We start from the raw sequence: 27700 nt of genomic DNA on the forward strand, positions 1-27700 counted from the left end.
ACATGTCAGAGTCAATTGCTCCTGCATGTCTGCAGGACAGTTCATCTTCTGAAGGCAAGCAGAGAGCTGTCACCTGGACTCTGAATAAAAGATGTAGCTCCAAGCAGAGGAAAAATAAAAGTGTCCTTTTTAGGTCCATTCCCAAAAAATGTCTCCAGATTTCTTACAGTAGTTTTATGAACTTCGAGCTAATTCTGAAGAATGGGTTGAATCTATCAAATGCTTCTTGTAACCCTATAGGTTTGTGTTTTTTCCCCCTGATACATCTATTGCTCTAGTCATCAAGTATAAAGAATTTTGTATAAGCTGCGCACATCTGGCTTTTCATGAGAATATGTTCTACAGGGCTGGAAATCAAAGTCTGTCTGCATTTTTCCCATAGTTGGAAAGACAAAGAAAAACAATCAATCCTGTCTCAAGCTCAAGAGGTCCACCACTGAGACAGTTATGTGTGCATGAATATTGAACGCCACTGTGACATTTTACTCAAGTGCATCTTTATTTACAAAGTGATGAAATGCTTTGCCATTCTCCGAGCTTTCTTACGGTAATAACAAAGATATTAGACAGAGCAACCACAGAGCAATTGCAGACAGACTGATCTTGAACAATATAAACTAACAGCTACTTACGAAATGATACAAGACAGCAATACATCTGTTCTGATCAATGTACAGTATTTTCAAAAGTCGAGGTAGAGAAAGTACACACTGCTCAAATGATTACTGATTTGACATGGGACACTGCTCAACAAATAGTTCTAACTGGAGTCTAATCATAAGGGAGGTGATGATGTCCTGGTCAATAAGGGAGATAGCGACAGTGTACGCAACTCATGGAGCAAAAGTCTCAAGAACATGTGGATTCTTATGTGATTGCAGAGTTCGACAGGTTTAGATACTGTAGAAAACCAAGGCCAGAAGCCAAATGTGGAACACAACCAATTGAAACAAAGCAACAATTGGGACAGAAGTCCACGGCATTATGTATTCTGATTAATCTGAGTTCATTCTGAATTCAAGTGTGCTTTAAATGGTAAAAAATTCTGCCAAACGGTTATTCACGATAATTTATTATTTGTATGTATACAGTTGTATGTAAGACAAACGTGGTTCATGCAGACATGATTTCTATTTCATTTCTTTCTATAGCTACAAACACTGAGAATTAATGAATGAAAAATGCATTTTAACTCAATTTTCCACCCACCTCCGTTCTCTTGGCAACACCACAATTTGTAAACATGTCTAAATTATTTTTGGTGCTTCTGTTAAATTTAGTGAGAGACCCAATTTTGGCACAAAGTACAATGCACATTTAAGTGTTGTACCTACTCTTTGAAAATAGGGGATGTGTTCAAGTGCTTGTAAAAGTATACGCTGTTCAGAAAAACACTGCAAAAAAAAGAAAATATTTTTCCTAAACAGTCAGTTATTATACATAAATCTGTTTTCTGTTACTCACAAAAGCCCGAGGACAACTGATTGTGTTTATGTGTCATTTTCATTGTGATTGTATTATCCTGCCATAAATCCAGAGTTGACATGGAATATTTTCTCATATGCAAAAAACAAATCATCAACTTAAGTGTCAACTTGTTTTACCCAATAAATGTGCTCTATGGTTTTATTTCCAAAAATAGAATGAGTCACACAGGGATACACTGACGTGTTTGTGCTGCCTCTCTGCCTCTGCAAACAGGCTATTGATCCAACAACATTGATTCCTATTCTGTCAGTTTTGGTCTTATCTACAGGCCCGCTGTGTACAGATCACCCTTTAAGCACCAAGTGTACGAGCTCAAGGCCACCACAAACCACTTTTAGAAAGTCAATACAAACTACATGCTTCAAACCTTCAGAGCCTCATGCACGCCCACGGCAGACAGTCTGCGGTTGATGTTGCGATAACGACAGCGCATGAGGTCGCGATATGTGGATCTCAGGTCTCGGTTGAAGAAGGCGTAGATGAACGGGTTCATTAGAGAGTTAGCGTAGCCTAGCCAGAGCAGCGTGCGCTCTAGCCATATGGGCACACAGCTACACTCCACACCACAGATGAAGGGTCTGGCCGTAGAAAGGATAAAGAATGGTAGCCAGCAAACAGCGAAGACCCCAACAATCACCCCCAGTGTTGTTGCTGCTTTCTGCTCCCTCTTGAAGATGGAGATATTTTTGCGTTCCCGGTTCAGCAGGCGGGACAAGGAGGCACACTCCTCTGCTACACCCGATGGCTTTAGGCCCTGCATTCGCAGTGCTTCATTAGCCACTGTTTCAAGCCTTTCCCGGCGAGAAATGTCGGTGAAGCGGTGCTTGGCGCCGCTCTTCCGAGCTGCCCTGAATATTTTGTAGTACATGACCAGCATGACCAGCATTGGGATGTAGAAGGCTACAGCTGTAGAATAGATGGTGTAGCCAAAGTCTTGGCTGATGAGGCACACGCCGGCTGCGTGGACATTTTTGGCCCAGCCGCAGAAGGGTGGCAGGGTGATGGAAGCTGACACCAGCCAAACTCCCAGTATCATCTTTGCCATCAGCTGACCATTCTGCCGTGCAGGGTAGGTGAGTGGTCGTGTGATCCCCAGATATCTGAAAGGAAGGGACAAAAAACAAGCAGAGGTTGTAACTTCCAAGCAGCATTTGACCTGGGATTAGAGACAATTAAAGATACAGTGGTACCTCTACTTACGAATGTCTCTACTTACGAAATTTCTCAGCAAGAAAATATTACCTCTAGTTACGAAAGAAATTTTGAGTTACGAAAGGTAAAAATACAGTATGGGCTGATACTCGCAGCTCCCACAGGTTCCTGAATGCAACATTCTCATAGCTGCTCTGCCATTGGCTATTATCTAGTATTTTCCTGGCATCCCATTGGCTAAGAGGGACCTCTGTGTGGAGCTAGATCGGTGTTTATGCAGAGTCCTCGTCATTCAGCCCTCGACCCATGACATGTTCTGATAGTTTTATGTAAATATATTAACTTATTGAGTATCCGCTATGGACCCCAAGAAAGTGACGGAGAAAAGAGGAAAAGAAAAGACGAAGGAAAGACTTTTTTTATCCTTACAAACAAAGCAAAAGATAATAGAAAAGCATGAAAAGGGACACGTTTGGTTGATCTCGCCAAAGAATATGGCCATAATGCATCTACAATCGCCACGTTATTAAAACAATTGGAAGTTTAAGGGGTTTAAGGCATCGTGTGGGTGGTTGGAGAAGTTCAAAAGGAGGACTGGAATTCACTCTGTTGTTCGGCATCGTTAGGCTAGAGCACATGAACCAAAGAGGGCAAAAAACAATGAGGACAGCAGTTAAAAAATAATGACCATCAATTTTAATCTTTATTCTTTGTTTTTTAAATTATGCACAACTCTCATTTATTGTATAATTGTCTAATTATAATGTGTATTTGTCAAATGTTTTGATGCATTTTTATGCTTTATAAAACATTTATGTCTGAATTTTTGGGGGCTTGGAACGGATTAGGGCATTTTCATGGAAAACGTGTCTCTACTTATGTAATTTTCTACTTACGTAATTTCTTCTGGAACCAATTGATTTCGTAAGTAGAGGTACAACTGTACCTTCATATTTTAGACTTTGAAATACTGTGTAACACCAGGGACAGTAATTCAGTTGTCTCTTTAGTACCTGTAATGCATTTATTGAGATTAAAATGTAGTGTATTTTAATCAAATACATGTAGATGCATTTAAAAGACAAGCATTTTAATGAAAGGTCATAAGATTGTTGGGCCTTCAGCTGCTTTCCTTTGTTTTTTGTAGGAGCTTAGTAGGCAGAAAAAATCTATCAATTAAATAAGCTGCCTGTTGATTTTTCAGCTGTAGGTGTTAGAAAAAATAAAGATAATGTGAGGTAAGAAATGGAAAGATTTTTACAAAACGGAAAACAGACCTCACTTTCAAAAGAAGATAAATCTCATGGAACATCTAACATGTACTGGCTTTTTCTTTTTTTATGTTAATCTAGATATATAGCTTCAGGGAACATTGTCCAATTCACCTTACCATCCTAGCAATGCTATCAGCATTATGGAAATCAAATTCAACTCTAACGGCCTGTGTGAGATTTGTCACTTTATCAACAGCTTTAAAAACTCTGTTTATATAAGTAAGATCAGATTTGAAGGTGTGAATTCAGTCTTTAACCTCATGTTAATCACATGGCTCACTATATGTAATGTAAGTTTGTGACTTAGAAATTCCAGATTATTTTCAACATGACTAAAATATATTCCACTGCTTTTCAAAAAATAAGTGGCAAATAGGGCATCAATAAAATATCTTTTGGAAAAGCAACGTATAACTAATCCAAGTGTTCGATATCCTACCAGCTAATTGTCTAAAAAATGTCTTGCAGCATCTGCACATTGTTAAAAATGGACATCATACAGTCAAGAGGTATTGATCCAGATCAGAATCACTTGAAAGGATAATAAGGTTTCAACCACAACTGGAACGTCTGAGTTATGGCCCACACATTAGCTTCTTCAAAGTCATTGTGTGTGTAATTCAGTCAGTCAGTCATCTTCAGATTACCACCGCTATATCCGCCGCAGCGGGTCACAGGGAGCCAGAGCCCATCTCGGCGGCATAGGGCGTGAGGCGGGGAACACTCTGGGCATGACGCCAGTGCACCGTGGAGCCACACACAAAGACACACAACCATGCTCACACACACTCATTCCTATGGGCATTTTGGAACAGCCAATCAACCTGCAGCGCATGCTTTTGGAGGTGGGAGGAAGCCGGAGAACCCAGAGAGAACCCACGCAGACACGGGGAGAGCATGCAAACTCCACACAGAGCGGGACTCGAACCCGGGTCCGCCGTGTTGTGAGGCGGCAAGGCTAACCACTGCACCACCGTGCCTCCGTGTGTAATTCAATGGGTACATAATGCAACATAACTTATATACATGCACCTGATATCAGTACTTGTCACCAGTGCCATGACACCAAGGTAAACATCTCTCAATTTTCTGAGAGCTGTCATTACTTTCTTGCCAGTGGCAGTTCAGGTGGCATCCTACTGGCATGGACGACTGTAAGGTACTAGAACAAAATACAAATACACCTCAATTAACACTGTAACACCACATTGCTTTGTTGTTATCGTCTAAATTAATTTTTTAGTATTGCCCACAGGTAAATTGGACTAATTACTCATGAAATAATCAAAAGAAACTACATATCAGAAGATATGCTGTGATACTCTGTGGATAATCTGTGGTTCCTATTTATATTCTTCAACACAGTGCTACAGTGTGCCACTTAAATACCCGTTGGCTCAGGTTACTTGGGCTCAGTGAATATTGTGTAACACCTGCTGTTTATTCAACTATTAATCCTGCCAACCACTACTCTGCTGCGCAAACAACCTTCCCCTAAAAAAAGATACTTGAGCTTTACAAGGGGGATGGCACACCTCCTGCTGAGTGATGTCAAACAGCATAAGATAAATCCAGAGATGAGTAAACTCCCTGCTATGGGAATTCCCAGGAATACATAATGGGAACCAAGTAATGCAACACTGTTCTCTGAATGCATTATACACTAATGAGGAAGGTGGCTATAATTCTTTTTTTTTGAGTGGGTATTGGTGTGTCTGTAGGGGGTGGAGGGTAGTTCTCTGTAAAACTATGACTCATCTTTGGCCCTTTTAGAGGGGTGAGCTGTTTCAGATAGTACAAAATCCTTTTACCGACCTTGTGTATACACACAAATCAAGTTAGATAAGATAACATGTATTTTAATACCTCACTTCTTGCTCGTGTTTTAGCAGGAGAAACAATGCAAACATCTGTGGGACCTCTGCTTTGTTTTATCTATTGTGTTTGAATATAAATTCAGGAACCTTTAGGTTTAGGTGGTGTAGGTGGAATTAAGAATAATCAGACATCAATCATGACAGTAACAAATTTGGTACACGCAAATATGCACAATATATACACAGTGCAATATTGATATTAATGTTGCACATTATCTAAAAATTACTCTGTTTTCATAACTATGTACTCTACTAACTCTCAAATAAATGCACCAGACCTTTAAGGTACTGGAGGGAGTTTAACAAAATTTGGTCATGAATATTGCATCACAGTTTCCTACTGTCTTGCCACTCCGTCCCACTGATGTCTGTGTAGGTTCTCAGTCATCCAGGTCGAGGTGAATCAAGAAGAGCAAAAAAGAATCAACCGAACTTGCTTTAGAGTGGACGTTTCGCCTCTCACCTCTCCGAGGCTTCTTCAGTTCTGTCACTTCAGAGAACAGAGAATAGAAAAAGCCTCTTTGATGAGAGGTGGATTGTCAACCAACATTGAACCGACCTAAAGGACTTTTAGTTGATTCTTGCTTGCTCTTCATGATTCTCCCACTGATTCTATTCAGCTTTCATTTCTGGACTGTGAATATTTGCGACACAACAGCTCAATGTCTTGTCATCGAAATCTCCAATCAAAAGTTCTCCTCATTGGATATCATCCAGACATAAAGCCTAAATTCTTCATTGCCACCACATTTGAAGACTTCAATTTGTTGGACAGATTTTTGATTATCTATTTTCTGTAAGGGTAAGAGCAGAAAATTCCCTTCCTTCTGTTTACAACAACTTTAGTCTTGTTCTTTCTTATTAGTCTCACTCATTAACCCCATTGTTGAAATACCCCATTAAGTAGTTAGCTTGGTACTCAGCTCAATTAATTACAGTGAGCCCATTTACCATTTAATCAGTAGCACTAATAGCAGGTGCAGATATCAGCAACCACTTTTTGATTACTCAGACGTCCAAGACCACATCCATAATGTCATTTTGACTCATATTGATTCTAATGAAAGATATTGATAATTAATTACTCACTAATATCAATTATTTCGATACTCTGCAATTATAAGTGACAATATCATATGTAGACAAATGCATCTCAAGTATAACTAGGCAGCTCTTATGATTGATTACTGTTCAAATAAAGCAGTATTGTATCTCAGCCCACAAAGACTTGGCTTGGGGACAGGAAGGTGGCCACTATAAGAGCACCATGGACCAAAAAGAGTTTGAACTGGCACCTGGAGAGGTGTCATGTCACCTCCTGAGCACTGCTGAGGTGCCCTTGAGCAAGCACCGAACCCCACGAGCTGCTTTGCTTCACTCCACTTTTCTAATTGCATGTTGTTCAGGCCCTGTGTGTGTGTGTGTGTGTGTGTGTGTGTGTGTGTGTGTGTGTGTGTGTGTGTGTGTGTGTGTGTGTGTGTGTGTGTGCACGTGACAGTCTATTTGTGTGAAATATATCAAGTGTAAACAAAAAATTTCCTCATGTAAGGAATTCATTTCCCCATTGGCAACCTGTAACTCAAAATATTATGTAATATTTTCTATGTACAACTGCAATGAAGGCTCTACAACTTGATTTGTTCAAATCATCAAGTTCATAAATTCAGTGGCATGTTTATTTGAGATTGACAACTGTGTCATGAATGTAATTCTACAGTAGATATGCAGTACAGATATCTGAATTCCTGTTGGTGTTCAATCACAACTACCAAGAAATTAACATTATACTTTTCAAAGCTGTTTTAAGGCAATCCACAATGGACTTCAAGAAAGGTCTTGAAGACGTTTCATCTCTCATCCAAGAGACTTCTTCAGTTCTGAAAGTGGCTGGTCTTGTCCCAGCTTATTAACCCTGAGGGGTGCTATTCACATTCCAACTACCGTTGTTGAAACCCTTCTGGCTCCTCAACGATTGTTGATGGGTGTCTCAAAGGGGGGTTGTTGAAATGCGAATTTTACTTTTGTATACTAATGAGGGTCATTAGTATGAGACACATCACCTGGGTTAATCTGCTGAGACAATCTTTTTGGGAGTTTCAAAAGGAACATGATTGTAAATGGGTGAGGGGCGATGTTGCAGCCCACCCCCCCGTTCAGAGATAGCTTCTCCACTTTGACATGGATGGCTTCTTTCACTCCTCTCTCAAACCATCTGTCTTCCCTGTCCAAGACCTGAACATTGGTATCCTGAAATGAGTGTCACTCTCCCCTGAGGTGAAGGAAGACTGCTGAGTCCTGTCCTCATGAGTTGGCTCTTCTGTGTTGAGCCATGCGCCTGTGTAGTGGTTGTTTGGTTTCCCCTGTGTAGACATCTGAGCATTCAATTGCATTTAACTACATACACCAGATTGTTCTTCTGATTGTGTGGCGTGGGGTCTTTTGGGTGGACCAGTCTTTATCGGAGGGTGTTAAAATAAACAGGAACCTTATTTTTATTGAAGATCCTCCTCAGCATTTCAGACACTCCAGACACATATGGGATCTCTATACCATTTGCTTGCTCTCCTCTTTCATCCTCACTGGGTTGTTCTCCTTTCTGTATCTTGTGTGAGCTTTCACAAAGGTCCAGTCAGGATATCCACAGGTTTTCAGTGTCTCTTTCAGGTGTTGGTATTCTTTTAGCTGGTCTTGGGTACTATTTGGTAGCTTATCATCCCTGTTTTGCAGGGTCCTGATGACGCCAAGCTTGTGCTCCAGTGGCCGGTGAGAGTCAAAAAGGAGGAACTGGTCCATGTGTGTTGGTTTCCTATATACCCCAGCATACAGACTTCTGTCTTCTATCTTTTATGCAGACCTCGCAATCCAAAATGGGCAAAGTGTTGTGCTTTACATCCTCTCTGGTGAACTCAATGTTGCTGTCCACCGAGTTGATGTGTTCAATGAAAGGTTGCACCTCGTGGATTTTGATCTTGACCAATGTGTCGTCCACATACCGGAACCAGTGGCTTGGTGTTGATCCATTGAACGAGAGTTGGAAACATCCTGTTGTGAGCATTGGACACCAGGAACCAAAACCAGCAGGACGTCCATTTCGGTGCCGATGCCATCCTAACTTCCATTGTGTCTGTAATCTGGTGGAGAGACTTTTCAAAATCTTCCGTATAGAATGAGATCTCAGTAAGGATTTAGCTGTCTTCATTGGAGGAGCATTAATGATCTCAACAGAGTCTGCAGCAGAAACACAACTGGACGGTCTGATGATGTTTGCTTGTTTTGGCCATAGATTGGTTGTTGATTGAGTACATGAGCAAGGCTTCGAAGGAAACTTAATAAACGTGCAAAGCAAAGCTTTGATTTCATCCTTTTTAGTTGAATTTTGCCCATATTTTTGACGACAGTATAATGGCATTTAGAAAAGTTTTCACCCCCTGCTGTTTGCAAAGAGACAAACGTCGCAAACATATGAGTTTCCATATTGGCCGAAGCAGTCATTGTGTAAATGACCATACTTTTTGTACACCCCACAGTAATTGGCTATAGCTAAATAGTACTTCTCTTTTTGTAATGCAACCCTTTCCTCTCTTTCAGTCGGAGTTTCACTCAGAATGTGTTGCCGTTTTCTGTCTCATTCCTACTTATTGGACTCTCTGCTCAAAAATATGAAAATTGTTGGAACAGTTATGACACTGTAAAATAATGTTAACTGGGAAGTCCATGTATAGTTATTTCTTTTCTTAACATTGAAGATGCCTCAAGCCATATTGTCCATGATTCCTTCTGGCAGATGCACTGTGATTGGTTGGGTGCTGTGATTGGTTGGGCGCTTAATTGACAGGTAGTGGGTGGAGTTGGTGACAGCGTGACAGAGTTAGACTTTCAAGTGAGCTTATTCAAATATATAGGTAGGGATATAATAATAATAATAATAATAATAATAATAATTCAACTTTATTGATCCCCAGAGGGGAAATTCTTTTTACACTCTTTAGAACATGCATTTCTTGTTAGTTTTACAGCACATCACACACAGTGTTGTGAACAAGGCCCCTGAAACACACAGCACACTAGGGGCCTGTAACCATGCAGTTAGTCCAGAGAGGAAGAGTGACGGGTCGCACTCGGAGGTCGCGTCCCAATAAGCAGCTTGTGGTGGGGACGGCGCCTTGCTCAAGGGCGCCTCGGCAGTGGTTCGGAGGTGAGCTGACACCTCCCATTGTCAGCTCACACTACAAGGGATGTCATGGGGGGAGCGGGAATCGATCCACCGATGGCCGGGCGATCCGTCTTCAAGACATCTGCTCTACTGCTGAGCCACTGCCGCCCCGGATGTACTGTATAGGCGGCACAGTGGCGCAATGGGTAGCAGGGCTCAAAATTACTTTTTTTCTTGTTAGCACTGGTGCTCCCAAATTTAGAATTTAGTAGCACCAGCAAAGACTTTAGGAGCACCTACCCAAAAGCAAGGCAGTGACGGAGCGATAGAAACTGCTCCGTCCATCCCCGTTCCACGGGCCTCTCTCCCTCGCCCAGGAGAGCAGCCGCAGCTGCGCTATCATTGTTTCCTGACAGATCTATGGTCCTGTTCAGACTGTTTCGGGCACATTCTCCGGCAGGTCCACACTCACTTGTCCGTATCAAACAAACTGTCGCGGTAGTGCGAGGGTGCACACTACGCGTTAATACGTATTTTCCCCACATCCACACAAAACTGTATGAGAGACGCTCACCTGAGGATGCTGCGTTGGTCTGCCTCCAGGTCAGGAGCCAAACCAAGGCACTACCTGGGTGTGGCTTAAATAGGGCATCGTGGTGTGCTGTCAGGCTAGCCCGGTACCTGGACTGAACCATTTTGGTTATGGTTGGATTGTTCTGTATTTTAAAACATCACTAAAAGATGTTTTATGTTGCCCCAAACTCCACCATGCCTTTAGTAAACATTCGTTTGCATTTTTCTCGGTCATTTTGCCCTCAGCTCGGACTTCAGGGGATAATCCTGCATAAAATATCTGTGCTTTGTTTCATAGTGGCGCTTCATGTCATTCATTCATTCATTCATTCATTTCCCACCGCTTCATCCGCCATAGCAGGTCACGGGGAGCTGGAGCCTAACTCAGCTGACATACGGCGTGAGGCGGGGGACACTCCGGGCACGATGCCAGTGCACCGCGAAACCACACAAAGACAGACAACCAGGCACACACACACTCACTCCTACGGGCAATTTGGGACCGGCCAATCAACCTGAAGCGCATGCTTTTGGAGGTGGGAGGAAGCCGGAGAACCCAGGGAGAACCCACGCAGACACGGGGAGAGCATGCAAACTCCGCACAGACCGGGACTCGAACCCGGACCCGTCGTGTTATGAGGTGACAGCGCTGACAGAGGAATAAACATAAATTTCATCCACTCATTGTTAACCAGCGGTTTTCCTCGTTACCCTCCCTTCGTTTGGAGCTATGCTGTCTCCCTTCTTTTGTGCTCCGCTGTAGCGGTAAACTCACAGCGGTAGTGGCAGCGAGCTGTCTCACTTCCTGGTGCACTGACAGCACAGGGTAGAAAAACGATCTGATTGGCTGAACTGAGTGGCGCTATTAACCAGAGGAGTAGTGCTCGCCGTCCGTAGCCGTGAACTGCAAGTAAAAATGCGCCAAGAAAATCTACTCTTGTGAATTTATCATGGAGTGGTCAGGGATCCGGACAGAACCATCACACGGTCCAGATCCGGACCGCAGTCCGCCATTTGGTGACACCTGCTCTATGGAGAGAGAGAAACAACGAGAGAAAATAGGAAAAAAAGGCGCACCAGATTTTTTTCCCTAGTGCTCCCAAATATATTTAATAGTCGCACTGATAAAAATTTGGGCGCATATGCAACCAAAATGGTCGCAATTTCGAGTGATTGGTTGATTGACAGTTAGTGGGTCGAGTTGGTGACAGTGTTACAGCATGAGACTTTTCAAGTGAGTTTATTCAAATATATAGGTGGTGAGATATTAATAGTCATACTATCAGAGCTTCTAGGCTTCTGCAGCTGCCCTTAGGGATCATGCAGCCACAGGCAGACACTGTGCTTGAGTTAATGGAGAACGCCATTACTTGCTCTAGGCTACCAGTTAAGTCACTATGAAGTGAACTACTTCCTGAGTTGAAACACTGTAATCTTCTCTGGTGAGCCACAGTCAGTCATCTCCAGGAGCACTTTCAAAGCTTTTATATCTGAAAGAGGATACATAGTGAAATGTTTACCAAGCTGTAGGCATATGAGTGGTAAATGCAGAGAAGATTCTTCTAAAAAAAACTTGCCAGACAGAATGGAAGTCTGTCAATTTTTTCTTGAAACCTTCAAATAGAAATCTTCACTCAATCATCTCACTGAGGCATCCAAAATTCTTATGCCATTGCACTTGAGGGCAGTCTAAAATAAGCCGGTGGATAAGTGAACACTTGGCCATTTTAGAGAGACTTTCATTGTTACAGGGTGAGTAAACAAGCACGGAGATGCTGAAGTCCCTTGAAATCACATCATTTTTGCCAAAGAACTGTCTCGTTCAAAATAGAGCATCTTGCCTGTTTTTTATATAAGAGTTAGCTGTCTGTATTTTACTGCTTTCATGCTTAATTTGCTTAACATGAAGTGAATGAACGTGATGAAAAAGGACTTCCTTTCTTAATTCTGCGCTCAGTGTTTTTTTTGGGGTTTCTTTATTTGCCTGCTGTTCCTGATAAAAGTTCTTTAATAATAACAAAAATTGAAAGTAGATTATTTGATATAATATGAACGAGACAGAAGATGACCAAATCTACGAGAGCTGGGATTTTTCTGACAGACAGTCCTAGAGAATGTTTCATCTCTCCTATTCTATTTGAGGAACCTCCATGTGACAGAAATTGTGCTACTTATCACACAGAACATAGTGCACAACATGAGTGGAGCAATAATTGCCTCCACAACAAGGAAGCAAAGAGGAATCTCATTTGTTTTATTTTTACACAGACATCAACCTCTTTATAATACAAAGGAACTTGCACCTGTTAATTTCAGGCTCTGATTCATTCCTGGGCAGTTAGGATGAATGAGTAAAATAGTAGCAGTATTTTTCTCTTCACTTTCTTTACACAATTACATAATCAAACTGAGTCATTGAACAGGTGTTTCTTCCCTTACATTTGCTGTAACCTCATCAGCCATCATCTGTGATCAGGAGTAATGTGGGTGACTGTTGGGATGTATTTTAAACTACATGTAGGAAAATATGCTTCAGAATTACAATTTAAAGGTCCCATATTATGCTTTTTTAATTCATGTCATTCAGCTGCCAGATGTCCACCTACACTGAAATGTCTGGCCCCAAAGTGATCCATGGTGCTCAATATCTTTGATTGAATATTGATACATTTTTTTCTGCTGTCAAAGGTCTGTTTTAATCTCCATCCCCTCCCCCCTCTGAGCCTTCCCTATCTCCACCCCCATCCCCCCTCTGAGCTGCCTTGATCAACACTGCGCTCCCCCTCACGTTCACATGCGTTTGTGTATTTGCACCACTCGAACATGCCTGCATTACAGATCGACCGATCAATCGCCATAGTCTGGAACTTTTTTAACTTTCAGTAACTTCGCTGCTATGTATTTTGCTCTAATTCTTCTTGTGTTTTCCAATCTTGTGTTTTGTGATATAACGGTTGATTTTTCAGCGCTAAGCGTGGACCTGCTTCCTCATGCTCCCCAGTCTTTGCTGAACAGACTTGTGGCACATTGTGTAAACATGATCAGACTGGCCGGTGAGATAATTAAAGCTGTTTTTTCTGAAAATTGTCATGGACAATGAGAGTTTGTGGAAAACAAGGGAGCTAAGGTAACGCAAACTAATGAAACATGGGACTTTACCAGTAAGACCAAGTTTTTCTCTTGTATTCTCACGTGCATGTGTGTATGTGTGTGTGAGAATACACGCAGCTCTCCAGTCACTTAGAAGAACTAAAGCTGCTTTCATTCACCAAAAAACAGACAAATATTCTGAATTAGTATTTAATGTGCAACTGGTTATGTGTTCACTGTGATGCAGGGGATAGCCTCGGGCAGACACACACACACACACACACACACACACACACACACACACACACACACACACACACACACACACACACACACACCTGACTGCTAACTAGTTAGCCTAATGCTAGCTGAATTCAACAGTTTGTGAGGAACTTTCAGTGTGTAGCTCTGATCCAGGTCGCTATCACACACTGATACCGTAGCATAATCACGAACTACACATGCACACGTGCGCGCGCACACACACACACACACACACACACACACACACACACACACACATACACTCACACACATGACTTAAGTGTACCTATCTAGTTAGCTAAATGCTAACTGAGTTCAACAGTTTGTGAGGAACTTTCAGTGTGTAGCTCTGAGGTTCGACATTAACGCACAATGCCACCATAGCCTGAACAAACTCCCCCCCTCGGGCATGGCCACGCCCTTGGGCATGTTAACCAATCAATATCGTCAATTCCTCTGTCCAGTCACAGGGCACCTCTTGTGACCTAATTTCCTAATTTATTTCACAAAGGGCCATTCTAAGCCCATAATCTGATCGTTTTGTTTCGGTTCGGTCCATGAATTCCTAACACTCCAAATATCTATCGATGCAGGAAGCGTTTGTTAATCAGATTCTAGGAGTTGGTCGGGTTAGGAAGGACTACAATGTATATATACAGACCTGAAAAAGTGTGATTTTCATAAGCGGACCCCTTTAACTGACATGTTGTCATTCAAAACATAAATCTTCTAAAAATAAGTCATCCATAAAAAAATAAAACCTCAACTATTAGCTTAAATTATGATGTTCGGGTTAGTCACTCAACCCACTCCATTTTCCACTCTGCTCATTCTAATTTATTTTGTTGGTTGGACAGGTACGGTTGACAGTGAAACCTCTCACTCCTTTAAAGCATAAAACTTCAGTTTGTCTAAATTAGGAAACCAAACCTTTTCCCACAATTATATTTCCACACATGTTTACTCATGGGGACAACTTCTAATTTATTACTGTTATTTGGTCATTTTTAATTACATTGGTAGCTGGGAAACAGGAACTTATGAGGGAAACTAATTGTAGTACTAACTCAACTTCTACATGGATTTTGCACTTCCATATTCATATTATACTGTTGGCATAATGGAAAAATAGTTAATATATTTATCTCTGTCTATCTATCTATCTATCTATCTATCTATACACACACACACGCACGCACACACGCACGCACGCACGCACGCACGCACGCACACACACACACACACACACAAAATTCATTTTACAAAATACAATGTGAACTTTTAAAAAAAAAATCCATTCTACTTTTTATATTCATTTTACAGAATACATTGTGAACCTTTCAGCATGTTAGTTTTTCAATCAAACCACTATCATGCCCAAGAGCAACCCTCCAGAACTAAGCATGGCTGGAGGCTGTTCGTCTAGGGCAGGCATCACCAAATGGCGGACCACGTTCCAGATCCGAGTGATGGTTCTCTCCGGACCCTTGACCTCTCCATGATAAATTCACAAGAGTAGATTTTCGTGGAGCATTTTTTCTGACAGTCACAGCCATAGACGGTGGGCACTGCTACTCGAGTTAATACAGTAATAGCTCCACTCAGTTCAGTCAATCAGAATGTTTGTTTACCCTGCGCTGCCAGCGAACCTGGAAGTGAGACAGCTCACTGCCGCTACCACTGTGAGCTGACCGTAACTGACAGGGCTTTGAACCAGAATTTTTTGCCAGTGGGTTTGTTCTGAACAGAAACAGTTTTATAACTGTTTTACAGTCCACCCATGAACTGACGTTCCTGAGCCAATTGGAACAAAAAAATAAAGTTCCCAAACTGGTTAATGACGTTTATTGTAAATATAAATAGGTAGGTTGCTTTAGGACTTTTAAATTGGCAATTAAATCAATTAGTTTACATACTATAGATACGTCCCTACAGTAAACAGAACAACAGGACTGATCCAGTTACGGAACAGAGGATGGAGAATCAGAAGACGAAAGAGAATTTACGGCAGTTTATGATGCCACAAAGTTTGCGTATGTCAGAGTGCCAGAGCTCAACGGGGAGCGAACATGTGAACTTCTGAACGAAGCATTTTGTGATCAGTCAAGAACATAAAGAAAACACCAATAAATGTCTGGAGTGTCGGGGGAAGTCCACCGATGTAGATTAAATGCTACAAAGCGCTGGCAGTACGGGGGATACATTGCACTGAAAATAACTGGCAGCCAATGAGTTAATGTCTAAATCAAACATGTTTTCAGATTGACAGACTGCAGTGTTTACCTGTTATGAATATAATCTAGATTAGGAGACTGCTTTTTTCTTGACTGCTGGTGATATGCCTCAACTTCTCTCCGCTGTCCTCACGCATTGAGTGAATGACAGGAAGGGAAATATGAGGTCAGGTATTTTTTTAGAGAACAAAAAAAACCCCGCTATTGACTGGTTATAATTATTTTCTGTTCCCATTCTGTTCTGGAACATTAAAAAATATAAAGTTTTTGTTTTCGTTTTCATTCCTGGCAAAATACCAAAAGTTTCTGCTTTTTGTTTTTGTTCCATGAACCGGTTCAAAGCCCTGGTTACAGCAGAGCACAGAGGAAGAGAGACAGTAGGACGTCAGGAAAACCACTGGTTAACAATAAGTGAATTGATAAATTTATGTTCATTCTTCCATCAGGCAGTTCAAAACCATTGTGCCTCATATGCTCAGAACATGTGGCATTAATTAAACGCGGTAATGTGAAACACGCTACAAAACAAAGCACACAGCTTTTGACCAGTCTCTGAAGTCCGAGCTGAAGTCCAGTATGAGATATCTAGTCATCACGCATACATTTACAGCCCCGTAAACGATAGCTTTAGTGAACGAATGTTCCAAGAAGGTGACACAGACATTGAAGTGGACACATGCAGGATCTTTATAGCTTCACCTCATTGATCTGTAAGGAAATGCTGCATTAAGAGAGTATTGGGATCTATCATGAGGCCTTGAAGAGGTAGGAGTGTGTTAGCACCTCTGCGCATCTTTTCACTTTTTTTGCTTTTTCATATATATGTACACTCTTTTGTGTCCCATAAGTTAACCACAGTTATGTTTTGGGAGTTTGTGAGAGTGTGGCGTCTTTACGTGTATATTCACTGCCTTTTTTTTTCTTTTTTATATACGTGCGTCTTCACTTCAGTTACATCGCAGTTGCGTTTGGTAGTTTGTAGGGCTTTTGCAGAGATTAGGAGGCACCATGGTAGCCCTGAGATGGGCAACCGCAGAGGAAAAAGCCAAATGGCACTGAGTCCATTCCAACCAAGATTTAAATTACTGGCAGGCCAGTCACACACAGTACCCATTTCTTTAATTAAGAAAGCTCTGTTTGCATTTTTCCCTTGAAAGAGTCCCATTCATCCAGTTTTTGCCAGGGAGCTGGAGCCTATCCCAGCTGTCATACGGTATGAAGCGGGGGACACTCCGGGCACGACGCCAGTGTGCCGCGGAGCCACACACAAAGACAGACAACCATGCACACACTCCTACGGGCAATTTTGGGATCGGCCAATCAACCTGAAGCGCATGCTTTTGGAGGTGGGAGGAGGCCGGCGAACCTGGAGAGAGCCCACGCAGACACGGGGAGAGCATGCAAACTCCGCACAGACAGGGACTCGAATAGGCGCCATAGGCAAAGTAAATTCCAGAGTGGCTACAAGGTTTTTAGCCTGTGTAGCCACAGTGGCGTTCTTATTTTTCGGGAAAAAAAGGTGAAAACTTACAACTTTTTTGGACTTGCGAAAATCCCTGAGTGATATCAGAAGAAAACAAACTTTTTCTCGGCGTGCTGCGCTACTGTCTTGGACACAGAATGTGGCTTTTTGTGGCGTACTCAATTCTTTTACACTGAGCCACGGTGGCTTGGTCATACTACCTCCTAGTGCAAGCCCAGTGGTGTGTCTACTACAAGCATAGATTTGGTATTCAATTCTGGATTAAATGTTTAATCTTGGTTTAATTGCAAAATACTGCTTGAGATTAATGCCTATAGAAACATGACTGAGTGATTGCAGTAGACACTTTAATACTTGTGAAGGACTTCTAACAGAATTTATAATGAAGAAGAAGTATACTTTATTGATCCCCACAAGGGGAAATTACATGGTCACTCAGGCTAGTTGACAGTATACAAGGCCCCTGAAGACAGCACACAAGGGGGCCTGTAAGCAAGCAGTTAATACATTCACATCAAACTACACACACATTGGGAGGCAGAGTGACGGGCAGCGGCTTTGGAACTTTCCCCAAATTGAGCAGCTTGTAGGGGGGACGGCGCCTTGCTGGGAGGAGTGGCTGGGAGGTGAGCTGACACCTCCCACCATCAGCTCACACTCCTGGTGACATCATGGCGGGAGCGGGATTCGATCCACCGATGGCTGGGGCGATCTGTCTACGAGACATCTGCTCTACCGCTGAGCAACTGCCGCCCCTAATGAGATGCCTAATGAGGGGTCTAAAGTGCTTTGCTTGACTCTAACCAACTGTGACCTCCATGAATACTTTTGGTTTTCTATTCCTCAACACAAAGCTTTTCTCATATCATGCTTGACAGCTTGTTTTTATTTAACTTGCAGTTGTAATCTTTTTAAATGGTGAGTTATTTACAGGACCATTGAAAGAAATACATTTTGATGACATACTTCCCTGACTTTAATCGCAGTCTTTATGATGTCCATATTTGGATAATTTATGGCCCTTGCTACACAGGACACCACCTGTTCCTGTTAGTTGTAGAGGTTAATTAACCTCAATAGAGGTTAATTTTTTTGAATAAATTAAAAGATATTGTGTTACCTGAATATTATTAAGGGGTATAGAACACATTTCTGAAATGAATTTGCTAGATTTATTTTTTTATTTTAAAATTAAGTCACAGAGACTATCACAGGCCTCATTCAAAGATCTGTACACTCCAGCAAGAAGAAGTACACCAAGAAAAGCAACAAATGATTCCTCATCAGTGTCTTTCTAGATCTCACCATGGAAGTTTTTTCCCCTCCAGGTTTGTGATGGGAATGATGACTCTTTTTATTGACATTATCATAAATAGCTCAAAACATGTTTTTATGTCAATGACTCTGCTCACAGTAAACCTTGTAATTTTCAGCAGCTGCCCTGTCATGTGCATGTTGACGTACTAAACTCAAAAAGATCCAACCATTTTTTGACTTGAAACCTGACAACAGGAGCAGCCTCAGCACCAGTGACCTTTTCATCAGACTCAGATGCGTCTGTGTCTCCTGGCTGGTACTCTTCTTCCTCACTCCATCCAAGAAAGTAATCTGGAGCTTCCCTCACCGTAAATCTTCTATTCATTTTGCATGCTGCAAATTGGAAATGTCCCTCTGCAAGTCAAATGAGTGAAGTGACCTGACATGTCTCGACATGTTAATCTTTGTTTGTTGTTGTGTTTTTGCAGCAGTACTGCACAAATGAGCATCCCCTGAAGCTCACATGTTTGGGGGAGGAAGTGGCTGTCCGTGTGTTGGCTGACAGTGCACTTATGATTTCAATTTTGGCTCTAATTATTGCTTTATTACCTTTTTTTTTATATAACCGGGTCGAAATCGATCGTAACACTACAAATAACATCTTTCCAACCACAGCATTTTACAATGTTGTGAATATCTTTGTTGAATTTTGTTGAAATCAAGGTTCCTGACAAAGCCAAAAAGCCTTGATGTAATAAATGATTCTTTTATGCATTTAAAAGAATCATTTTAAGACGGGTCGGTGGTGACCCTAACACAAAAGGAAGGTTTTAATGATAGCTGAAATAGTCATACATTGTTTATCCTGGGAGGCAATGTAGTGCACTGCATTCACCAAATGTAAAAATAATATGATCTCTCATACAGTGGAAGAAGCGAGTACTGATGAATGAATGATCTCATAATCATAAGGGGAAAAAATGTCAAAGTTATGAGAAAAGTGATGGATTTCTTTTCTTTCCTCAGTTGATAGGGATTTCTGGTTCAGGACCTTTTGGTTTCAAAATTGAACACAGCTCATAAAGTACAACCATCTTTTTTTTTATTTTTTTTTACTGCTTATCTTTTGGAGAGTTGCAGGGTGGAAGGAAACAGTGTATATCAGCTGAAAAGAGGTGAAGGGGCAGATTGCCAATTTGACACACAACGATTAAAAGACGGTTCACTCACATCCACACAACTCGCAAGTCATCAATACATTCAGTCAGTCATCTTCAGATTACCACCGCTATATCCGCCGCAGCGAGTCACGGGGAGCCGGAGCCTATCTCGGTGGTATAGGGCGTGAGGCGGGGAACACTCCAGGCATGACGCCAGTGCACCACGGAGCCACACACAAAGACACACAACCATGCACACACACACTCATTCCTACGGGCAATTTGGAACGGCCAAACAACCTGAAGCGCATGCTTTTGGAGGTGGGAGGAAGCCGAAGAAGTCAGAGAATCAATACATACAGCAATACATAATATTTTTTTTATTATCGGAGAAAGCCAAAGCACCTGCAACAGTGGTTCTTAACCTTGTTGGAGGTATCGAACCCTGCCGGTTTCATATGCTCACTCACCAAACCTTTCTTTGGTAAAAAATAAAATTTAAAAAAATTTAAATTTAAGACATAAGTATATGTTTTACTGGTATATTTAATGATTGTGCATTAATGTCACCTTTTTCAAAGAACAAAACCAAGACAGTGCATGACCTCACATGAAATGACCTACCTGCAAATCTATGTGACTTCTGCTGTTGTTATTGGCAGACCAGTTCAGATATGCGTGGCTTCACCTTGGCAAGTGCTACTCTTATGTCATTTTCACAGCAAAGTCTGTTTCTTTTGTTTTCCATGCAGCTTAAGGAAGTGTTCCTTTATTTTTGCCAGTGTGAGACTACAGTTGCTCAACTTGACATTGCAAATCATGCAGAACACTGACTCCCATCACGTTGCACATATTCGTCCGACCACTTTTTTTTGCTCAACATAGTTACTGTGAATTAAAATATTAAGAAAGCGATCAGATGATGTACCATCATGACAGGCATAAATCAACTACTGAGTGCGCAAAATCCCATGACGCACAGGTAGGCTAATCGATGTAGCATGATCACCTGCAACCAAGCGATGGCTAAGGGGGGCGTGTCATCACGAATTGACACGATGTGTCAAACGTACAGTGATTCGTGTATGTTCGGCAAAAACACCCGACACATCATGTCAGCTGTTTTGTCTTGACCCCCGTCTCCGCCCGAACCCCTGAGACCGACTCATTGAGCCCCTGGGGTTCGATCGAACCCAGGTTAGGAACCACTGACGTACAAGGGAGTAGTAAAAAGCCCAGAAAATATAAAGGCCCGAGGTCTGATTGTAAACTAAAAAAAAAATGAAATAATTGGTGCACAATGGTTCTAGGTCTTTCAATCATCCATAGTCATACACTCATATCTAAATTTTGCACTGTTCCACAATTGGGGCAGCAGTGGCTCAGTGGTAGAGCAGGCCGCTCCCGCCCAAAAAAAACACCTGGAGGTGAGCTGACAGTGGGAAGTTTCAGCTCACCTCCGGAGCTCTGCCGAGGCACCCTTGAGCAAGGCTCCATCCACTCTCACAAGCTGCTCATTTTGGTGGTCCACAAAGGGGCTACCCGCCACTCTACCTCCCATTACATACTTACAGGCCCCCTTGTGTGTGGTTGTGTGTATTACAGGGACCTGTAAAAAATAATAGGCATGTATGTGATTGACTAACAAAAACTAGAGTGTGAGTTCTTAATTTCCCTTTGGGGATTATAACAGTGTATAAAAATAAAAATTTTAAAATTGCACATGAATTGGAGATTTAAATATATAGGTGTTATTCATATTTCTTACCCATATCCCATTGTAGTTTCCTGCCATAGCACAATAACCCACCTTCATTTTTAGCCTAACATTTTGCCAAATCAAACATGCAAATCAAACCTATGACTTCCATACCAGATCGGTCGAGGCCCGGGTTAAAAACGACCGCAATCGGCGCTGTTGACCTACAGGGCACCGGTGGAAATTGGACTACTGTTGGTCGAAGAAGGAGAGGAGGAAAGTGTGCCTGTAAGAACAGAGAGAAGAGGAACGCCAAGAGTATAGGACTGAGAGTAGGGATGTTGAATGTTGGGTCTATGACAGAGAAAGGTAGAGAGTTGCTTGACATGATGCAGAGGAGGAAGTTACACATACTGTGTGTCCAGGAGACCAGGTGGAAAGGTAGCAAGACTCAAAGTTTAGGAGCAGGGTTCAAGTTGTTATATCATGGTGTAGATAGGAAGACAAATGGAGTAGGAGTTATCTTGAAGGAGGAGTTTGTTAGGAATGTCCTGGAAGTAAAAGAGTGTCAGATAGAGTCATGAGTCTGAAGCTAGAAATCGAAGGTGTGATGTTCAATGTTGTTAGTGGGTATGCCCCACAGGCAGGATGTGAGCTGCAGGAGAAGGAAAAATTGTGGGTGGACTTAATAAGGAGATAAGGAGACTTGGTGGTGGAATGAGGAGGTACAGGAGCGTATACAGAGCGTATACAGAGAAAGAGGTTAACTAAGAAGAAGTGGGAAACTGAGAGGACTGAGGAGAGTAGACAGGAGTACAGGGAGATGCAGCGTAAGGTGAAAGTAGAGGTAGCAAAGGCAAAACAAGGGGCTTATGATGACTTGTGTGCTAGGTTGGACAGTAAGGAGGGAGAGACTGATCTATACAGGTTAGAAAGATAGAGAGACAGAGATAGGAAGGACATGCAGCAGGTTAGGGTGATTAAGGATATGGATGGACGTGTACTGACATGTGCCAGTTGTGTGATGGGAAGATGGAAAGAGTACTTTGAAAAGTTGATGAATGAGGAACATGAAAGAAAACAAAGACTAGAAGAGGTGGCTTTTGTGGACCAGGAAGTAGCAAAGATTAGTCACGATGAGGTGAGGAGGGCATTGGAAGTTGAAGAGTGGCAAGGCAGTCGGTCCTGATGATATACCTGTGGAGGTATGGAAGTGTCTAGGAGAGGTGGCAGCAGAGTTTCTGACTGGGTTGTTCAACAGGATCTTAGATAGCGGGAACATGCCTGAGGAATGCAGAAGAATTGTACTGGTGCCCATTTTTAAGAACAAGGGAGATGTGCAGAGTTGTGGCAACTACAAAGGAAAAAAGCTGATGAGCCATACGATGAAGTTATGGGAGAGAGTAGTTGAAGCTAGACTAAGGACAGAAGTGAACATTTGTTAGCAGGAGTATGGTTTCATGCCAAAAAAGAGTACTACAGATGCAATATTTGTTTTGAAGATGTTGATAGAGAAGTCCACAAGGAGCTGTATTGTGTTTTTGTAGATCTGGAGAAAGCTTATGACAGGGTACCCAGAGAGTAACTGTGGTATTGTATGAGAAAGTTCGAGTGGCAGAGAAGTATGTTAGAGTGGTGCAGGACATGTATGAGGACTGTAAGACAGTGGTGAGGTGTGCTGTAGGTGTGACAGAGGAGTTCAAGGTGGAGGTGGGACTGCATCAGGGATCAGCTCTGAGCCCCTTTTTGTTCGCTGTGGTGATGGACAGGCTGACAGACAAGGTTAGAAAGGAATATCCATGAACTATGATGTTTGCAGATGACATTGTGATCTGCAGTGAGAGCAGGGAACAGGTGGAGGAGAAGCTAGAGAGGTGGAGGTTTGTCCTGGAAAGGAGAGGAATGAAGGTTAGCTGCAGTAAAACAGAGTACATGTGTGTGAATGAGAGGGATCCAAGTGAAAGAGTGAAGTTACAGGGAGAAGAGATCAAGAAGATGGAGGATTTTAATTTTAAGTACTTAGGGTCAACAGTCCAGACCAATGGAGAGTGTGGAAAAGAGGTGAAGAAGCATGTACAGGCAGGATGGTACAGGTGGAGAACAGTGTCAGGTGTGATGTGTGATTGAAGCATTTCAGCTAAAATGAAAGGAAAGGTGTACAGAGCTGGAGGTAGCAGAGATGAAGATGATGAGGTTCTCTTTGGGAGTGACCAGGAAGGATAGGATCAGGAATGAGTACATCAGAGAGACAGCACATGTTAGAGGTTTTGGGGATAAAGTCAGAGAGGCCAGACTGAGATGGTTTGGACATGTCCAGGGGAGAGATAGTGAATATATTGGTAGAAGGATGCTGAGTTTTGAACTGCCAGGCAGGAGGCCTAGAGGAAGACCAAAGAGGAGGTTTATGGATGTAGTGAAAGAGGACATGAAGGTAGTTGATGTGAGAGAAGAGGATGCAGAAGACAAGGTTAGATGGAGGCAACTGATTTGCTGTGGCGACCCCTGAAGGGAAAAGTCGAAAGGAAAAGATGTTTTTTTTATTTTTGCGAAAACACTTTAATCACATTCAAACATTTTACAATTTTACATTAGATGAAAGAACTAAAGTGCTTCAAAAACACTAAAAACCAATAAATGAAAGGAAATACAATTAAAAAATTAATGCATTATATCAGGAAGTTTGCAAAAGTGAGTTGATCATCAACTAAAGTGCATAAGACATTTTTGTGACACCAGATGGTCCTAAAGTTATTTAGGTCTTTTGTCATTTTATAGAAACCAAATTATGGTTTTAAGCGACATCTGATGTTACAGCAAAAAACAGTAGCTGCTTCTTGAACAGTATTGCTTTCAATTCTCCTCTTCCTGGTCACATAAATTGTGAGTTTTGCCTCTCCAGAGATAAAATTTAAAAGCTGCCACTTTCTTTGATTCGATTTATTGTGCCCAGCACCGTAGATAGTTTCCTGATACTAAAATTTTCACTGAACAGATTAAAAACATTCGTTAGAAGAGTGAAGAGCACTGCAAGTCTCCCACACTCACTAAAACATGAAAGACTATCTCTTGAAGGGGACAGAAGGGACACTGGCTGGACACAGCAGGGTTAAAAACAGAGATAAAAGCATTGGAACCGATGGCACCATGTAAAATTCTCCACTGGAGGTCGGCTGTTTTTTTCTTGAGGGGAGGTTTGTATAGAAGTCTCCACTGTGGATCAGGTCCATTTCCCGTCATCCTGTTGGCCCAGGTAGTGGGTGCTCTGTCACACAGGCCTTTCTTGTTGCTTACTTTTACACATTGTCTGTACAGTATTTTTTTGTTGGACGTGTGCAGGCTGACTTCTTGTTCATCTCCGAGGAGAGGACCCTCCAGTTCTCCAAACAGGGGACTGATGTGGACCTCAGGGAAAGGATCTTTGCTGTCCGGCACAGTCCCTGTACCATAGTCCAGGAGGAGGCTTCTCTCCTTCCTGCCAACACTGGCCCGTTGTTGTCCAACAGCTGCTGGAGGGTCATGGTCCTGGTTCTGCAAAGCGCTGCTCCACTGCAGACATCCAACCTGGCTCCATGCACTAGTGGTTCCTTCAGTAACCAGAACAGAGAGTCAGAGTTTTTTCCTGGGCTGCTTTTAAATAGGGCCCATGACTTAAAAACACCATGATAAAACGGAGGCAAACCATTTAATTTTAGAAACTTAGAGTCCATTAAAAACAGTGCAGCATCCAGGTCCAAGTTACTCACACGTTTGAATATGCAGCTGGCCACCTCTCTCCACGTCAGATCTGCTGGTCCGATCAGAAACCACTGGATGAACTGTAATCTGAACGTGGCTGTTCTACTAGCCAGGTGGATGAGGCCCTGTCCCCCCTCCTCTCTTGATAAAAACAACACTCCTTGAGGCACCCAATGCAGCCCATGCCAGAAAAAGTTAACAAGTTTGGTCTGGATTTGGACTAGAAACCCTGATGGAGGGTCCATACAGGCCAAGCGGTGCCACAGCTGCGAGGCCACCAGGTTGTTTATCACTAAAACTCGACCTCTGTATGACATTCTAGGGAGCAACCATTTCCATTTTTTAAGTTTCCCTTCTATTTTGTCAATGACGCCCTCCCAGTTCTTCCTGGTTGTTGTCTCATTTCCCAGGTACACACCGAGATATTTGAGACCATCAGTCTTGCAGCAGTTAAAACATTAAATGAGTTTGTCAAACCCACCAAAACATCAACATCCCTTTGGTTTTTGATAAGAACAACAACATCATCAGTATAGGCAGATAAAAGAATGCTCTCTCTAACACCAGGTAAAATCAATTTTTTTACTTTTACAGTGGAGGGGTTCCATAGAGAGTGCATAGAGCATCCCAGACAGCCAAGCCCTGCCGGATGCCCCGGTGCACCCTGAAGGGGGCACACAAACTGCCGTTAAACTTCAGTATTCTCTCAATGTCACTGTACATCACCTGGATGTTGGAAATAAACTCGGTGCTGAAACCAAACCCATAGTTTTCCAGAGGAAGCTGTGCACAACACGGTCAAATGCCTTTTCCTGATCCAATGAAACGAGACCAGCATTTATACCCAATGATCTGGAAACCTCCAAAACATCTCAAATTAGGTAGACATCGTCTGCCATGGACCTGCCGGGCACACAGTAGGTTTTATCCCGGTGGATGTCCTGCTCCACAGCTTCCCTCAGCCTGGTAGCCAAAGCCTTGGACATAATCTTGTAATCCGTGCAGAGCAGTGACACAGGGCGCCAGTTCTTGATGTCCTGCAGATTGCCTTTTTTAGGCAGGAGGGCAACGACCGCCCTCCGGCAGGACAGTGGCAAAGAGCCTGAGGCAGGACTATCGTTAAACACTTCTAGCATATCACGTGCTAGAATGTCCCAGAAGGATTTATAAAATTCGACCGTCAGACCATCGATGCCCGGAGATCGTCATCCCTGCATGTTCTGCAGGCCAGTGTGGAGTTCCTCTAACTCCAGTGGCCGGTCGAGTTGTGAATTTGTCTCCGTGGAGACTTGAGGTAGCTCTGCACAGAACTCCTCTAACAGTGGCTGGTTTTCTCGGTATTCACTGTTATACAAAAATACAAAGATCTTGCTGCTGGTACTCTTTAAAATGTGATTCTCCCTATACCACTCCTTCATTCACGCTGTTCTGATGTGCACCTTCCGCATATCCATCAACTATCAGTCTTCATCTTAATCAGGCTCAGCAGTGTCATCAGCCACCACCACAATATCTGCTCTCCACTGGGGGAGTTTGTCACTGCTCTTCAGGGCAGTTGTCTATAAATCACCATCTCCCTGGAAAGTTTTAACACCCAACACTTTCTAAAAGACTAATCATCACACATCATCATCTGCTATTCTAAACAATATCTTCACTTCATTTACTTGGCCATTCTGATTGCAACAATAAAGGATCCTGATCAAGTTGAGTCAAGTTAAGTTCAAAAACAAAGTCATATTTCATTGTTATTTTTATATCCTATTTCATGTTTGACAATAATTTGCCGGCTTTTCAAAGTGAGTGACAGAACATTCTTTCTTCATTACCGCTGTTTTGAATTTGCTATTTTTTTTAAAGTAAATTGATTGAGCCTAGGGCATACATTGATTGAATTTCTCTTACAAGAACAGAGTGACTTCCAGGTCAGACATTATTATCCCTTGATTTGAAATGCTTCCATAATGTTTTCATACGGATGTCATACATATAAAGAAATGTTTCTCCAAACAAAGGCAGTCATTATTCTTAAATCTTTTATGGTTTAGTTCTGTTTCATCTTCCCGCACAGTGACTATATCAAATGAAAATGCTAGGTAATGTATAATTTTAATATATCCAATGCATATAACAAGTTTTATTCAAAGAAAAGGGATAGAAGTATCATCCCATTGGTGTCAGTGTCTTTTTAACTACCTCCTATATGAAAACTCATGTTTGTTAGAACAATTATGAGTATGATTTTGCGACGTAACAATGAA

General features: G+C 42.2%; 1 protein-coding gene across 1 annotated transcript in view; it reads right to left on the reverse strand.

Moving 5' to 3' along the window:
- Nucleotides 1-1147: 1147 nt before the first annotated feature.
- Nucleotides 1148-27700, reverse strand: part of htr7c (5-hydroxytryptamine (serotonin) receptor 7c) — a 51200-nt gene continuing 24647 nt past the window's right edge. The window contains exon 2 of the mRNA XM_068311200.1: nucleotides 1148-2588. Within this exon, the coding sequence (XP_068167301.1) occupies nucleotides 1850-2588 (739 nt within the window). The 3' untranslated portion in view covers nucleotides 1148-1849. The remainder of the gene's footprint in view (nucleotides 2589-27700) is intronic.

Source organism: Antennarius striatus, chromosome 3 (assembly GCF_040054535.1).
Source record: "Antennarius striatus isolate MH-2024 chromosome 3, ASM4005453v1, whole genome shotgun sequence".
NCBI classification, from domain to species: Eukaryota; Metazoa; Chordata; class Actinopteri; order Lophiiformes; family Antennariidae; genus Antennarius; species Antennarius striatus.